Source organism: Amphibalanus amphitrite, unplaced genomic scaffold (genome assembly GCF_019059575.1).
Source record: "Amphibalanus amphitrite isolate SeventyFive unplaced genomic scaffold, NRLGWU_Aamphi_draft 000391F_arrow, whole genome shotgun sequence".
NCBI classification, from domain to species: Eukaryota; Metazoa; Arthropoda; class Thecostraca; order Balanomorpha; family Balanidae; genus Amphibalanus; species Amphibalanus amphitrite.
In genome coordinates this window covers 109647-126232 of record NW_024881885.1, presented here as the reverse complement: position 1 = coordinate 126232, position 16586 = coordinate 109647, and the positions used below count along the sequence as shown (strand labels likewise).

General features: G+C 51.0%; 1 protein-coding gene across 5 annotated transcripts in view; it reads right to left on the bottom strand.

Annotated features, from left to right (window-relative positions):
• Positions 1–16586, bottom strand: part of LOC122390307 (G-protein-signaling modulator 2-like) — a 62087-nt gene that overhangs the window by 37541 nt on the left and 7960 nt on the right. For all 5 annotated transcript variants that reach the window (XM_043383083.1, XM_043383085.1, XM_043383087.1 and 2 more), the window contains exon 3: positions 3375–3479. In XM_043383083.1, coding sequence (XP_043239018.1) covers positions 3375–3479 — 105 coding nt within the window. The remainder of the gene's footprint in view (positions 1–3374; positions 3480–16586) is intronic.

Genomic DNA, 16586 nt, shown 5'->3' with positions numbered 1-16586 from the left:
CATGTAACCAGCGGGAGGTATAGCCCGTACACTGTATACAGTGTAGCGTTCACTTGTACATTATAGCTAGAGCACTGAGCACAAAGTGCACGTTCAGATGGCCAGCATCAATTGGCGACACCAATCAGCCGCGCGCCACTCAAGTGCCGCAAGACAAGTACAGAAGTCGTACCAGCTGCACCAATCAGATTCTGTGCCAATGACATCACACCGAGCAGCCCCCGTGTTCAGAGAGCAAGCATGACTGATCCTCGCGTTCTGCAGCGTGTAGTGTTCGTTGGCAGGTCAGAAGCCGCAGACACAGGTTAGGCAAGTTCTGGTCTTGCCCACACTTCCTAACGGTCACAGGAAGACAAGTTGACGACGGGAAGTGCTTGAATCCGCGACCGGCCTAGCCTCAAATGGAGCCAGTGCTACCAAGTGCCACGAAGCAAAACACACAACGGGGAGGAGTTACAACCAAGTTGTTAATGCGATATCCTGATAAGCAGGCTTGGCGAAGTTGTACTCACTGGTGCGACCTATATCGAGCCTAATTCTATTGCTGACACAAGGCGGTCCAAGTTGCACAAGTTAGAAACTGCAGGGCAGCGTGGGTTGAATTACTAACAAAACCACAGTCAGTGATTGGATCTATATTCATGAAGCAATGTTGTTGATTTCCGACATAGAGAATCCAGTCAGTCACAGCGGTAGCAAGCATTTTCTTTGCCCTCATAATACGCATATATTTCGGGAGGCTAAATTAGACGCATTTTACCAAAGCACCAACAAGCCCCACAGAACCCCTAACACCTACATTAAATAGCCCCAGTATAAGTGGCAGTTGGCACCTACGCTAAACACGAAAAAGCTTCAGAATACTTCAAAGAAAAGCTCCAAAATCGGTCACACCGAGTACCAGACCGGTCAACGAGCGCCTAACTTCGCTGCCTAGCCCTCAAGTTGGCTGTCTTGTACGCCACGGTCTGCGCCAGCTCGGGACGCAAGTGGCACAGTCGTCAGACGCAGCGATGGATTGCATTAGCGAGCGGTGATACATCGGCAGAACTTGTTCCGATAGGATAGTGTGACTGACAGGACTGACAACACCCATCGTGGGTTGGATGTCGTCTGGAGGCCGACATGCACGCATGTATTTAGGTAGTATAGAGAGCGACGCCATGGGATACCGAAGCTGACTAATGGGCTGGGAGCAAGTTCACTGAGCCGAGCTAAAGGGAGCGCCCTATCGTTCGTTCACGAACCTACCGATATACAAGCACAGCTCTAGGGAATCCAGCGGGTCGCTCGCTGTGCCCAGCGAAGAGGAACACACAATCAGATAGCATCTACTGTTTCCCGGAAACCAGGTCCGCCCAAATGAACGAGCATCCGCGACAGAGAAGTTCCTTTACACAATCACTTTTCACGGCGATTTATCTGAGTTTCTACGGAGAAATGTCTCAGCATCAAGTCTGCCCTCTGGTAGGAGCCAACAGGGCGCAAAAACGTTCCGTCTCCGTCCGGCGGAGCGGGACGCGCGTCCGGCGGCGCCCGTTCAACCGGTCTGCCGCCAACTCCCGGCCCGGGGATCGATACAACTGCAGCGCGGCGAGCCTCCCGACCCGAGCACCATCCCAACTCTGCCGTCCTGCCTCCACTTCCTTCCTAAACAACACCCACCATAACGGCACCGCCTCAGATTAAATTTAACCGCCACCCTGGACGCCGTAATCTTGTAGCGAGTCCCGGAAGTAGTACGATAAACAACGCAAGGTGCAATATCATCTGCGAGAGTGGTTGCAAATCGTGGCAAATTGTCACATTTACTGCGCAAAGGCCGAAGCAACCCACCAACTTCATTTCTTGCCATTCAATAAAAGTGAGCATGTGTTATTATTTCGGCGCAACATAGAAAGTAAAGGCACGCAGTTACCCACGTTTACTTCAAGTTTACGTAGAACATTGTCGAATAGCCACATCTGCTTACATCAGTATCAGTACGAGCAAAATGACGAAACAGACGAAACACAACCTGACGGTCATACTGATAGGGAAGTGTGACTGACACAGGCTCATGATGGCTTCAGGTTTAGAGTCGTTTTCTGGTCAGCGCAATAGCCACCGTTATCAACGATGACGTCACGTCGGCCGCAGAAGCCTGAGTCTCCATAGCTAAGGAGATCGCATGCCGTTCCTCGCAGCAATCCGCCCGATGATGGAATGTGCGCACGTCCGATGAGATATTAAACGTCTAATGGTGATGATGATTGGTTGTTTGTGTACGCCGGTGGCTGGCAATCGGTCCATCCCAATACTGGCCGGCGGATGGCCATCCTATGATAATGGAAGCGTGCCTATAAAAAATCCATTCTCCGGGATGCCAATATGCGATAAATCAGAATTGGTCCGAACGGAATGCTGAGCACGCGTAAACACCGGCAGAGAGGCGGTATTCATCACGTACGGACCAGAGGAGTCCTGACGTATAGCGTGCAGTGACGCCTACGCGACAATCTTGTCGCATGATGCACACCACAACACGCTTGGGCTGTTAAAGTTACATATTATCCCTTATACACTCAATTGCAAACTATTTTGAAATAGCAGTCTCGCATTTCCGCCCCGCTTGCGGAACGAAGCACTCGGACCTAGAAGAAGTGACACTCGAGCTAATGAATCAAGCGATGATGAGGGTCAATAGCCTGGAGCCGGCAGCAGCAGAAGAGCCAACCGCCCACTTCGACCTAACCAGCCTGCGCTGATTGCCTCCCACTTTTGAAAAACAGCGCTCTTGAACCTGTCTACGGTCGTGTCCGCTATAAACCCCGTTTCCGTTGACCTTCTCAGGGTTCGTCGGTAAATGATGCTCTATCAAGGATGTGTCCGATTGGACAATCAATTCCCATTTTACTTTCTTATATCCAGCAGAGCGAGAGAAAGTAGTGCAAAACTACGCAGATTGTGACAGTGATGCTTGATGTATCATTTCCGTTCGAAGTTCGAACATGTTTTTCTCGAATCTCGCATCCGTTTGGTATCAACTGTTTTATCTTTCAGGTGACCCGGATCTGCGCTGCCACTGATGCATAACCGTTATATCCGCTAAACAGTTTAAAAGCTAATGATCGGGACACCGGTCGCTTAGCCTCAGACCAATCAAAGGTAGTCGTCTGGGGATAGACTCACGCCTTACCCACTCATTCTCTTACTCGTTATCGCCCATTTTCTTACTCATTCTCATTCCACCTACCTTTACGGCCCATTCGCACCATTTTAACCTTCCCAGTTTATTCTAAGCCCGCTAAAATCCAAATCCCATTATCACCCCCTCACATTCACATCCAATTCTCACCCGTCTCACCAAACCATTCCCTTCTCACGCTACTCACCTGAATGGCGGCCTCGAAGAAGGCGACGCCGGCCCTGCAGTCGCCGGCCTTACACAGCCGCTCGCCCTCCAGAGCCAGCTCCATGCACGTCGAGCCATCCATTTTCTGAAACACAGCCGGGCCACTAACTGTAACGCAATAGCGCAGACTGGATTTTCGGGAGATTACCGAGTAAGCTCAGTTCACAAATTGTAAACAATGGTGGTGAATAAGAATAGCAGGCAACACCAGGCAGCAGTCAAGGCCGAAAGCGAGTGTCTTTGGATAGCATGCCCTTGTAGTTTACCTGAAAGAACGTGTTAGATTCATCAGCATATGGAGAACGATTATGTTACGCACAATGCACATTGCATATGGGTTCATATCACTTCGAGTACAGTCATACATTTGCAAATGATAATATGTGTGTTGGTCGTGAGCAGTGAATGCTTTACCATGATTTATGTTTACCGAAGAATACAGAAGTCTACGGTTTTATCTACAGGTCGAGGACAAGAGACAAGGACAATCATTTAATAATGAAATAAAATGATGTGACGCACTTTCCTGAGGACTTTTTAGTTCTTCCCACTTGATTACTGCGACCGGAATAAGTGTTCAGTGTTTTGTTCGTCGCACTACCGGCAGTCGCAGTCGGACTATCAGCTAGAAAGGAGCAAAAATAGTCCCGCTACCGGGATTGGATATCAATCTCCACTACCCAAAACAACAGACCAGTCCCGTTCACCCAGTGCTGCTGTGTTTCCAGATTGGTTCGGTCGCTGTGTTGGAATTTGGAGCGCATTTTAGGAACGTCTATTTTTACGACACAAGGCTGCTCTCGACAAAGCTAAATACCACTCTGACATCAGCCTAACCTGAAAAAAGAAGAAATAAATAAAATTAGCCTTAAGCAAAATAAATAAATAAATTAAATAACAAAGGCACCACTGCCCAGACTGTGCCACCTCTATGTTTCCAGGTTCCTTTTCCCAGAACATCTCCGGCATTCTCTTATTCAATACGGTCACCAGTGCCACCGATCAGGGTTCCGTGGTTCACCGTACACAAGGGACCACCGTTTCCTTCCCACGCCTCTGTCCGGTGGGACCGAGAGCACCGGGCTCGCTTTGATATTCCGCAGCGTCCGCCGGTCGCGACCCGAGGGTCACCGAGCACTCAGCGTCAATCGACGCCCACCGGGCTAGGTCAATACGGTCGCAAATAGTGTACCTGTTGCTAGCCGCGACCGACCGCGAGAGGTCAGCGTGTAATATAGGACCAGACGCAGAGAGAGAGGAGGAGTGAGGAGACTGGAAAGAGGATGAGAGTTCCGGGGTGGTGAGGATGGAGGAGGCGAGGGGCGCACTCTGTTTATAGCTCGGCCGCCGCCTGACGGTACGCGAACAGAAGAGACGCCCTGTGTACGCCGCACGTGCCAAAAGACCGGTGGTTACTTTTACGGTAAACCCCCGCGGTGATCGTTCCGAGCAGCTCCCCAGTTTATGTTCTTGGCCGACTCACACAAGCCCCACTCCGCGCTAACCGCGTGCTTACAACCGAGGGCGAAGTGCGACTGTTGAGGATGTCATCGACCGTTTCAAGCCTACCAGTTAGCTGGCGACTCAGATTACTACCCTTTTCTGACGGCTCAAAGGAACTGCCCAGTTATCGACGGCTCAAAGGGAGATCACCGTTACTGAAAGCTCAGAGACATGCCACTTTCTGACGGCTAGGAGACCTACCAGTTACCGGTGGCTACGTGATCAACCAGTTACTGGCGGCTACAGACCGCTCCAGAGCCGCCGTGCGCCGTTGCTATGGCCATTACCCCGGCTCCCGTCGTCTCCGTCACCATAGTAATCAGTCTCGTACGCGTGCCGGCCGGCGGGCGGGCTTCCCCGAACACCGGTCCCGTATCGGTCAGCATCCCGACCCCGGTATCGGCCGGCAGGCAGAAGCGGCGGAACACCTTCAATAAAGGGGGGGGGGGCACTGCCGACTTTTGGTCCCATTCTTTCCATGCAACGCCTATAGGCCTAATGTTAAAATGCCAAAATCAAAGAGGGGCACGGTGCCCCGGTGCCCTTCCCGTTCCGCCGCCTATGCCGGCAGGTCACCCCGATCCCGTATCACCCTATCGGCGCCAGCCCCGCCGCGTTCCGCGAACCGACCCCGCGGGGACGGTGGGCGGCCGGCGGACCCCCGGGGACCCAATCGTCGCCCCACTCGGGCCTGTGTCGTTTTTCTGCGCCAATTGAGCGCACGGTAATCTGCCGGGGCCAATAGATGCCCCGGGGTGCGCTGGGCCGTGCCACGGCGGCGGCGGCGGCGGCGGCGCAGGATGTATTGACCGGTTCGGGTCACGGTCGAGAGGTGGGGAACCGGTGACCTTACCGTGGCCAGGGAACAGGGACACCGGTCGGCAGGTCACGTCACCTGGATCTGCTCCAATGCAAAGATGTGCGCCTTCCTGATAATAGTCCACAACATTTGGTATAATACATAACCACGTCTGACATCAGATTTAAAAATAAACTGAATTTCCATGCTGATTCAGTTAAGGTGTAGGGGTACATCGACAGTGAAGTCATGCGCACACATTGCCGAACTGATTTCGGGCAACGTCAAGACGAAGTGAACTGCATGTGAATAATTTTGCATAAGTGACAGTTCCGATAATTTGAGTTTGGTCAGTGTTGTCAAAATCTTCTCACACCACTTAGTACGACTATCCACACACCACTCATCTGGCAAAGAGTGTCGACAGACAGCTCGATGTTAAGACCGCCACTTTGGAGCGTCGGTGCTCGATGAGAGCGAGACCAGGTTCGAGGGCGAGTGTTCCACTCCGCTCCACTCGGTGCGACAGCTGATGCAACATTTGGGCCTCACGTCGACGGCGTCGTCAGGAGTGCGAACCGGGCGCTTGGCGTGTACTTGCGCTCGCTGCAGACCTCTCGTGCTGCGAGGGGGAGACGGTTTCGACCTGAGCCTCTTATCACTGCTTTTAATGCCCACGTTCGCTCTGTGATAGAATTCGGTAGCATAGTATGGGCTGGGGCCTCAAAAACACATATACAGCGTCTGGAACGGATCCAGCATAAGATGCTCATCTGGCTGGCAACTCATTCCACACGGCCCTCTCAGTCTCTCGATTACCATCAGCTTCTGTCTCATTTTGGTGTGAGTTGTATTCGGGCAAGGTTGGTGCAGCGCGATCTCACTTTTCTTCATTCGGTGTTCTCTGGTCGCATTAGGTCCACCGATATTGTTGGGATGTTTGGATTGTGTGTTCCATGTAGGCGGACTCGAGGACGGGCGATACTGCACGAACCCACCGCAAGGGTGGAAACGATAAGGGCCGGAATGTTTTGTCGCTTACCGAGACAAGTGAACGGCATGTACGAACATGTGGCATCTGCGGACCTATTCGCCAGTCGAGGAACTTTTATGAAGTCTCTTAGAGCCTTCTTAATCTCTCTGACATGACTATACGTACCTATATTTGACAACCCATGAGCACATGTATTTATAGGTTTTAGTATCGGACTGCGTCTGTAAATGGGTGTCATACCTGTGGGCGTTCAAATAAATACATACATACATACATAACATCAATGGCTTTGGCGCGATCACTATGCGCCAACACCGGAGGCATGAGTAAAAAAGAAAACTGTTGAAAACTGCGCGGCCAATTTCTTTGTCAGACACTTGGCGGAATATGCGCGCATGCGTGCCTAGCCTACGCCTTCTTTTTCATCTCAGTGTCGACCCCTCCAAAGGCGGTGGACTGGTGAGGGGCCGCCATTGTCTAACCTTAACAGCTAGACGCCTCCTTTTCATGTTTTAATTCTGGAGACTCGTTTTTGAAGACATCTCCCCATCCATTATTTTCATAGCACTTATTACTACGTACTCCGTTACTGTCCTTGTGCTCGCCGTTGTTGCTTGTGAAATAAATAAAACTAAACAAAAATGATCTGAGGCTGGCGTGTTCACATTTTGCGCGACTAATGACTATTAACGTGGGCTGACATGTTGACAAGGGCGAACAAATGGCGACAGCATCCACCGTTCCTGCTCAACCGAGCGCGACACACTGAATAAGGGCGGAATTCGATCAATTCATATGCAAATTTCTGAAACCGCATTCGGCTAAATTGACCGAATATGGTATAACGGTTGTTGTTCGTGTACACCTTGGAAGTGCTAAGCCTGGTGCATTATGTAACTAGGCATACCATCAAGCATCAAATCAGTCGATAGCACTGCCCGTCACTCAGAGAAACGGAGAAAAATGAAGTATTAGATATCAAATGTGCAGTATAATCCTCAAAAGCCAAAAGCATCATATTATCGTTATCAACATCAAGAGCAGCAAGGCAACATACTATCTCATTCCCAGATTGGGAATTTACTACCACGAGCCCACTTTGTGCTGCAAAACAGCACAGCGCGAATAACAGGTCCAACCGGCTAATTGGACAAATTAGGGAGATGCACCACCTAGGACAGGCTGGGTTCGCCGGAATTGCCGATCCATTTTTCGTGGTAAATCTAATGAGTCTGTGGACGGTATGCGCGGCACACGCGGCATATACAGCTGAACATTGTTCTGCAAAAGATAGCACAGCAAAAAGATGTTTTCGCCTGAAACACTGTGGCTTTTGGACTTTTGGTGCTTATGAAACCGTAAAAAGGAAACAATTGTGAAGCATAGGCGGCGGAACGGGGAGGGCACCGGGGCACCGTGCCCCCCTTTGATTTTGGCACTTTAACATTAGCCCTATGGGCGTTACATGGAAAGAATGGGGCCAAAAGTCGGCAATGCCCCCCCCCCCCCTTACTTGAAGGTGTCCCGCCGCTACTGTTGTGAAGCACACCATTTTCAGCGCTCTTAAATACAAAACCATGCGGTAACGCGTCAATTTCAACTGCAATGTCGAGTCCGCAATCTCCTTGAGATGTAACGGTTCTCAAAAATGACTGAGATAAGGTACACGTACCTTAAATTTATGACACTTATCAGGGCACAACAAAATTCAATGAACAAAACCACCGGCATGATATATTGCGTTTGGAAATAATGTGGAGATCTTCATAAAAACGCATGCAAATGCTCGAAACCATTACCTATCTGACGAACGGAGACAGAAAACGCTTGCAAGAGCAACCACAGCTTCTAGCTTCAAAGCACAATGGGTGGATAAGAAGAGGAAGCTGTTCGTTGAAAAGCAGTAATGTATGTTTTTCTAATCAAGCATACTGCAAGAAGCAGCAAGGGAGAGCATAAATGTATGATCGCCAACTGCTACGAAAACGCATGTGAGTCAACTACAGGATTAAATCATAAAGTTTAAGATCAAAATTATAAATAATAAAAATGATAAATGTGTAGTGTAGTAGAAGAAAAGGGAGGGTGTGTGCACACAAGCTCGAACTAGGCAGAGACAGCACGTTGATATTGAGCACGACGGCCATTACATCAGGGCCCAGTTTTACGGCACGCCGCTAGCGCACACTAGCATTATTGCGCTTCCAGTTTCTACGGAAACACCAACAAGCTTGGATGCTCACAATGAAATCGGTTGATGTTTCCATGAAAACCTAAAGCGCTACAGTGCAGCGGTGTGCCGTCACGCTGAGCCCAAAAGCCTCGGCCATAGGACCGCGGCGCAGCCGCCTCACACGGTAGACTGTACCGCATCCCAGCGCTGCTCGGCGGCACAGTATGCCCGCTCGACTGCAGGCGGCCGCTACACAGGCAAGCAGCGAATCGGGGCAGACGGTGGTGACTTCGAAGACTTTATGCTCCGTGGAAAAATCCCACTTATATCAGATGTATAAGAAAGTACAAGAAATACAGAATGGAGCGAAAAATCTAGGTCAATGCACTTCCACACATGTTGATCGGATCAACATAACACATTCACTCGCCAGCATTGAGAGGTTTGTTTCACCCCCCCCCCCTCATCCATTGTCAAGCTCTTGATTGTTGCCAATGGAAATCACCTCGCGATTACGTCTCCAGTCTTCGCGCATAATCGGATCTCGCTGTGCCGGCCGTACGACAAGGGCTCAGCTCCGGCTCAGCCCGGCGGCAAGCAGCGCCCGTCGCGCTCCCTCCGCTTATCCCCCCACTCGAGCCGTTTCTCCGGCCCGGCGCACACCTGGGTACGGCCTGTATTGAGCGGGTGCGGTGCAGCCACCACGCGACCGGGGCAGGGCGGTCAGCGCACTCACACAAAACACTCAGCGGCGCCCGGCCGGCGGTCACGACAAGGGCCCTCCAGTGGCCGTCGAGGGTCGCACGCGCCTATCACCGGTGCTGGGGGCGGTACCGCGGGCGGCAACCGTTTCCCCCGGGACGCCCAATACGGCGCCACACGCGCGACCGCAGGCCAATGGCAGAGGTCACGCCCCGGTCAGCCCCCCCCCCCCCCGCCCCCCGACCGGCACCGGCAGTGGTGACAGGGAATGAGCGCTGCTGTCATCGGCGCGTCAGTTGGAGTGGAGAGAACATGGCCGTGGTGATTTACATATGTAGCCGTGCTAAAGCCCGACACTTTCGCTAGGTAAAGCTGAAGGTATAAGGAAACACAGTCAACCTATGAATGCAAGCTGGGGAGGCCAAGTATAGCAGCTATCCTGCAATCAGCGTCGGCCGCTCCGAAACGCAATATTGCGACGAACTCTGGCGAGATACCGACGACACTGCGTCCACTCAGCCATCTCGCCGGCAGGGGGCGACTTTATACCGCAGATCTCGGGGTGATCGCCCACCGGAGGGCCATCCCGAGTCACCAAACTCATATCGCGAACGACAGAGCGGAGGATGAGCCCGCGCCAGGCGGTAGGCTGTCCCGTTTCTACCGGCAGATATGATATCGCGCGGCCCGCGGCGCCACTGGAGGATGTTTCATCGTCGGCACCGATTGCAGCGTCGAGCGCAGCGGACTTCATCCGGTTCTGAGCTTACATCAAATGGGTCAGCTAACAGCCGTTTCACACCCAGTCTCCTTGCTCAGGCGATCTAATCAAAGAAGGTAAATGGAACAGAAAAAGTAAATTGAAAGGGAAAGATTAATGCCAGTGCTTCAATCAAAGACAGGACAGGTTTTAATAACAGTTCCAATCGATCATAGAAACATCAAATAGGATAGTCAGTGGCCAAAATATTCGAAAAGAAAAGCGGTTCCTTTTAGCTAGTACTAATGAACAGCTTCAACTGTCATTAATAGGGCTCATACGATGCACGGTGATGCCTCTCACGGCAGTCAGACACTTAGTCGCCCCGCCGCAGATCGGTGACGCCGCAATGACGGCCTCTCAGTGACGTCACGTCAGCCGGCCGATGGCGTGCTGACGGCGGCACGCGACCCTCTCCGCACGGCACGCCAGCCGGGGTCAATGCGGCTCGTCAAACATGCATGGTGGGGGCGGGTGGGGACGCCCCCGGTAGCCGACCGGCCGATCCCGCCCCATGGAGACGCGACAAGAGCCGGTTATACATCACGGCACGTCACGACTCCACCGACTGCCAATGAACTCCCGTCGCCCACCTTGTGGCATCAAGCACCATGACAACAGTTTCAGTCAGGCTGAGGCGGGATCGCTAAGAGGTGGCCACTGGACAGTGGATATCGCAACAGCTTTAATCGTCATGGAAACCACCCTAAGCTGCCGCTCAGAAGCGGCCTCGACAACTTGATTACAGCTCCTCCGAGAATCTTCATGTTGACACTGAAAATCGAGATGGCAACCAACGCTCCTACAACGTCGAGGGCGAGGCCATTGCTCATCGTTCGAGCCGATATCAGGCCTGCACGCACTTCACTCTAGGCGTCGGCAGGGCGGTCAGCCGGGGTAGTCCAAAAAGGCCGCCTGACCACTGACGGGTCCCCAAAACATTTGCGGCGTCCGGGGTTGTTGGAGCCAGTAGATCAACATTAAGCAGGAGTGTTTGGCGGGAGTTAATCGATGCTTTGTTCAAACAGCCGAGCGGTCCGCCGATGGATAAATATTTGTCCGAGAATCGATCGATATGCGCGATGCACCTAATATACAAGCACGTCGCACCTCAGTCCCATTACGAGTACACTTTTGCTCGAGTGGGTACCAAAGGATGTCTGCATTCCCCTAACTAACAGATGACATGCAGCTTTTCTCACCATGAAATCGCAACTCTGAGAAAATTCCTCTAGAGATCCAGCCTGGATCCAAAAACGATGAGTTCAGGATCACATAAACCGCAGGAACCTCAAGATTAAATTAAGAGTGCTTCAACATTTGAGGAGCTTATTAGTTTGATAGTGACTAGTAACCATATAGCTAATAAACGTAAATAGACCAGAAATAGTAAAAGAGCTTTCGGCCAATTCTTGTTCCAACTTCAGATCAATTGATACGAAGCAAGCGCTTTAAAAACGTCTACATTTTTATTAACCGCAGAGGACAATCACAGGGCATCAATCGTCCAGCGATGCTAACTTGATGACAAGGAAGAGTCGTCTGATAAAACAACAAACTCACGCCAATATAAGCAATATGAGGGGCAAGAACATACCCAAGCTATGTTCCACCGATATAAATCATTGTGAGACGGCATCGCCTTCTACCCAGCCCAAAGACCTCCAATCAGAATAGCTGCAAGCACTGCCCGCACCAACCATTTAAATGCCATTAGCAAAGGTCACAGCACAATGCGGCGTTCCGGGACCCCGACTGGGCAATGTGGCCGTGAAATATGGCTGTCGTGCACGGAAATTAGAGACACGTCCCAATCCCGGCAGTCTGGCGGAGATCCGACTCATAATGAGCGTAATTAACGAAGGGGTCACATAGCGCTCGGACTGTATGGCCTTTCTACGCTTCAGTGGATGGAACGGCTCGGCACCAATCATTGAGATGGGTGCGAGCTTCCGATTCCCATTTGGAAACCGGACGAAACGATCACTCAGGAGACTGGTAGCAGCGGCAATAAAAAGGAAGAATTCCATTCTCCAGTAGACACACAGTAGATGCCGTACCAAGCCGTACATATTTGAGACATTCCGTATCTAATATTGCTCACAACAACTGAAGCCATTGGATGCTCAAAGCCATTCGATGTGTGCGGTGTCGACGACGTGAAAACGACAACGATCCACCAGTAGAGTGAATGTTTCATTTGACATCGGTGGCAAAGAGTTTTTGCCCGTGAGTGGTTATCAGAATCGCCTTGACATCATCTATCCAAAATGGTATAATGCTCAGTAGAAACAATGTGACAGAAAGGGTTTGTAGCAACCACCACTCAACAAGAGGGGGAAAATGCAGGACCGTTAAAAGGAATGTCCGAGGCAGGAGCTGCCTTCCTCACCTCCACCATGGCAATAACGTCCACGACAGCGCGAGCTCTCGGCGCCCCTCGACCACGGCGCGAGCTCCCAGCACCCGCCGACGACGGTGTCGACGGCAGCGGGTCTGCCGACTGTGTGCCGCCGGGAGCGCCGTGTGTGGCGACCACAGTCGATAGCGACGCGCGTCCCGGGCCGCCGCCGCCGCCGCTCCGACCCGCCGACCAATGTCAGAGCGGTCGCCGCCGCCCGATCGGAGGATAGAAGGCAGGTGCGCCGCCAGACAACAGGTGAACGAATCGGCACGGTCCAACGTCACCAGACAAATATCAGATCAGCTAGGGAAGGCTTACCTTATAGTCATCAAATATGGAAGAAAAGTTTGAATGGCTACCGTCACCCAATCACTAATCAGAGTGGAGTTGACAATTTTTTATGTTTACATGTTTTATGTTTTATGCAACTTTTAATTTTTAATATCACGCAGATAGTCCTTATATCGATGTAGAGAGTAGAACGCTTACATGCGCTCCATATCAAATGGAAAACGCAGAAAAGTTGTTGTAGCCCTGATCCACTTGAGGTTGTTTTTTTTTTTTCAAGAACGCGACTGGCGACTCACCGGTCGACTTGTGCCTCTCCGTTGCAAAGGAAGGGAGAAGGCATATTGCTTATGAGATAACTCCCGGCGAACCGACAAAGTGGTGCCCGACACGACTAGTCACGGATGAGTTGGCCGTCAGGGTCGCCTCGCGGTTCAGTGACGTGCCTAAGATGCGACAGGAAATGTCAAATACAGATAGCATCGCAATTCATTCACAATGCGCAGACCGCTGGCAATGATGGCGAGGTTCCTGCCGACGCCTCGCCAGCTACCATGACATAATTCAATTGATGGGCGTCATGAAGGATTACACCTGGGCGACTGTAGTCCAAAGCAGGAGTGAGTCCCACGGGCGGGGACCGATGATCGCTGTCTCACACAGACCGCCATGGAAAGAGGTCGGTAGCGGCCACCCGGAACGGGATTTGGACGTCACTAGAAGCAGTGAGTACCGTGTCCGGAAAGCGTCCCGTCACGTAACGTCCAAAGCCAATGACAAGGTGAAACAGTGTCAGTAGTGACAGAATTTGGAACGCGTGGAGAGCAAACATGACAAGTGGTGGTCTAAATCACCAATAATTAATCAGAGGAGTTAGGAAGCAGTTCAATCTATGTTAGCAGCGGATGACATTATAGGAATGAATCAACAAGTTCCGCGAGTTGCGTCCTTACATCCTCCACCGTCGCTGTCGCTGTGTCGAGGTGGATCCCCTCGCCTTATATCCCCCACTTCCACTTCCTATTGATCCCGGGAAGCGGAGTCGAACCATGACCACATCGGAAGGTCGCGAGACGGCAGGGTGCCAACGATCGACACTAATAACATCAGGTACGAGTGTGTTATGTAAGGCTGGATCATGCACCGCTGACCAGCAAGCATAGCTGTGCACGATGATTAGCTTCATATGCACTACCAAAGAGCCGGTACTTCCCCGGGAAATGTCTTACGGTAATGACGCCGGAAGGAATCCTCCAAGGACCCAATGGGTGCTCGTCCCTTCTCAGAAGTCGAAACTCACCGGTGATACAGGCGGACGGCCGCAGAAAAAAAGGAAATCGACCGCGAGTGAGCCCTATAATTGTCAGCGTTAAGAAGTTATTAAAGAAAGACACGCTATGAACAGGCATATACCATATCATATCCGTGAAATATGATATGGTTCCTCATATACCATATCCGTGAAAGAGAAGGAAACCAAGCCCTCGCCCCTCTGGGCTATTTAAAGACCCAGTGCCGATTAGGGATGTCGCAGCCGAAAGGCCATTAGATGTATCTCACACCCGGGGCCCACATTCTGCGCCGACTCCAGTGCCAATGCTACTGCCGCCGTCTCTCTAGCTCGGTGGCCGTCATGCATTATTGACGGGATCGGCGGCGCCAAGTACGCCGCGCCGCGCCAAAGTTGGCTGCGCTGATCGAGCACTCCGGCGTCGCCAGTGGCACCGCCGGGTGTGATATACCCCACGCATACATATGCGACGGTATGCAGCGGATGCGATGGGAGCCGATTCCGGAATTAGAGCCGGGACTCGTGGTTGTAAGTGATCTTTTCATCCGGCTATATTTAAATGCAGAGACAGGGATACAGTTCGCAGATTCAATTTACGATTAGACATAGGACCCCGACGGGTGAATCATCCTAGCAAAGCTGACTCAATACGCCCGCGCCACGTCCTACACCGCATTCATCCCGACTACTGAATGCGAACTACATTAGGCACCGTCTGCGGACAGGGGGAGTCACCGGTCCGATATCAAGACATTACTGCTAAGTCAGAACTGCAGAGCGCGATACAGCTCCCCACGCTCATCAACAGGACATAACTCCGAGCTCAGGAACTTAGTGACGCAACAAGAGCGTGACTGGATAAAACATTGGAGGCTACGTCAACATAAAGCCGTCGAATATCACAGCCGACAAATGCAGTTGCGTCGCATTTCATGATCCCTCAAACTCAATTGAGCCTTTCCCATAAGACTCGAATAATGTACGGATTCGCGTGAGCTCGATCCACTATCCAGCCCATAATCAAACTGGGTCACATGGGGATCTTCGGGACGAGTGCTGGCCGTCGACCTTATCCGCATTCCCGTCACTGACCTATAAACTCTCGCCACAAATTACACTCTAGGCGGCACACTGGACCAACGTCAGCACTCAGCATCCCCAAGCCCAACCCATCATCCAAAATAACTGCTCGTCCCAGCCCGGCCTACAAACGACATGCTTGAGGGTCTGTCATAGTGCCTTTATTCACCTAACACAATTTTAAATGAGCATAAAAGAGAAAATATTTGCTGCACTGAGACTAATAAGATAAAGACGTTGAAATTATTCATGCTCAGTGCTCACATATACAATTATACAATACATATATTTTCATGTCAATCCATGCCAATTATATACATTATAGGTACATTTCTATTGTGTAATAGGTACAGCCCTCAGCAGACTGCGTGGTAGGTATTCTTTTTTCGACAAAACCGATAATAACTAAAAGGCTATGTTATTATTCGGTCGGAACTCACCGCAAATAGAAGCGCCATGCTCCACCCCTTCGATTGGGTCTATCACTAAACAAAGTATACGCCTTGTGTGGCAACAAAAGGCAAAAGTTTGTTTTGGAGGCAAATATAAACTTTTGGGTTTTGCTGCCAAACTGGATGGAAAATGAATGCGATGATAATGCCAATCTAAGGTGTGGAGTCTCGCGCGTCTTGCTCGTACGATTCCCGAGTGACCGATAGCGAAGTATTCGCGCTATTCTCGGTTTTGTCGAAAAAAGAATACCTACCACGCAGTTTGCAGAGGGCTGTACATACATGCAAATGAAATAGAGCGGATGGGAACCAGATCCTAAGCAGTTAGGCAGGATATACTACTATCGCTGCACACGTCAGATCGAAAAAAAAAACGCCCATGCATTATCTAAGCCCTTACAATCAAACTGCGTTTATAAGCACCCTCAACATCCACTCATTTAGACCAGAGTGCTCGCTGGCGGAATCCTAGCGTTTTTTTGTGAGATCCTGATAGCACAACTCACCGACAAAATGTCCGATTAGTCTGCCCCTCCAATCTACATACCTGCCCCTCTGGCAGGTATGTAGATTCAGCTGCCAGCGGCTAGCGAGAGCTCCTAATACTAGAATTATGAGCGAGCGAATTGGCGAGCGAATCCCTAATTTCATGAGACCACTAGCCAGACCAATGACCATAATACAGTATAATGAACGATCGGAGGAAGTTGGATACGTGGCTTTCAGCCAAAGACTTTTGTCAATAA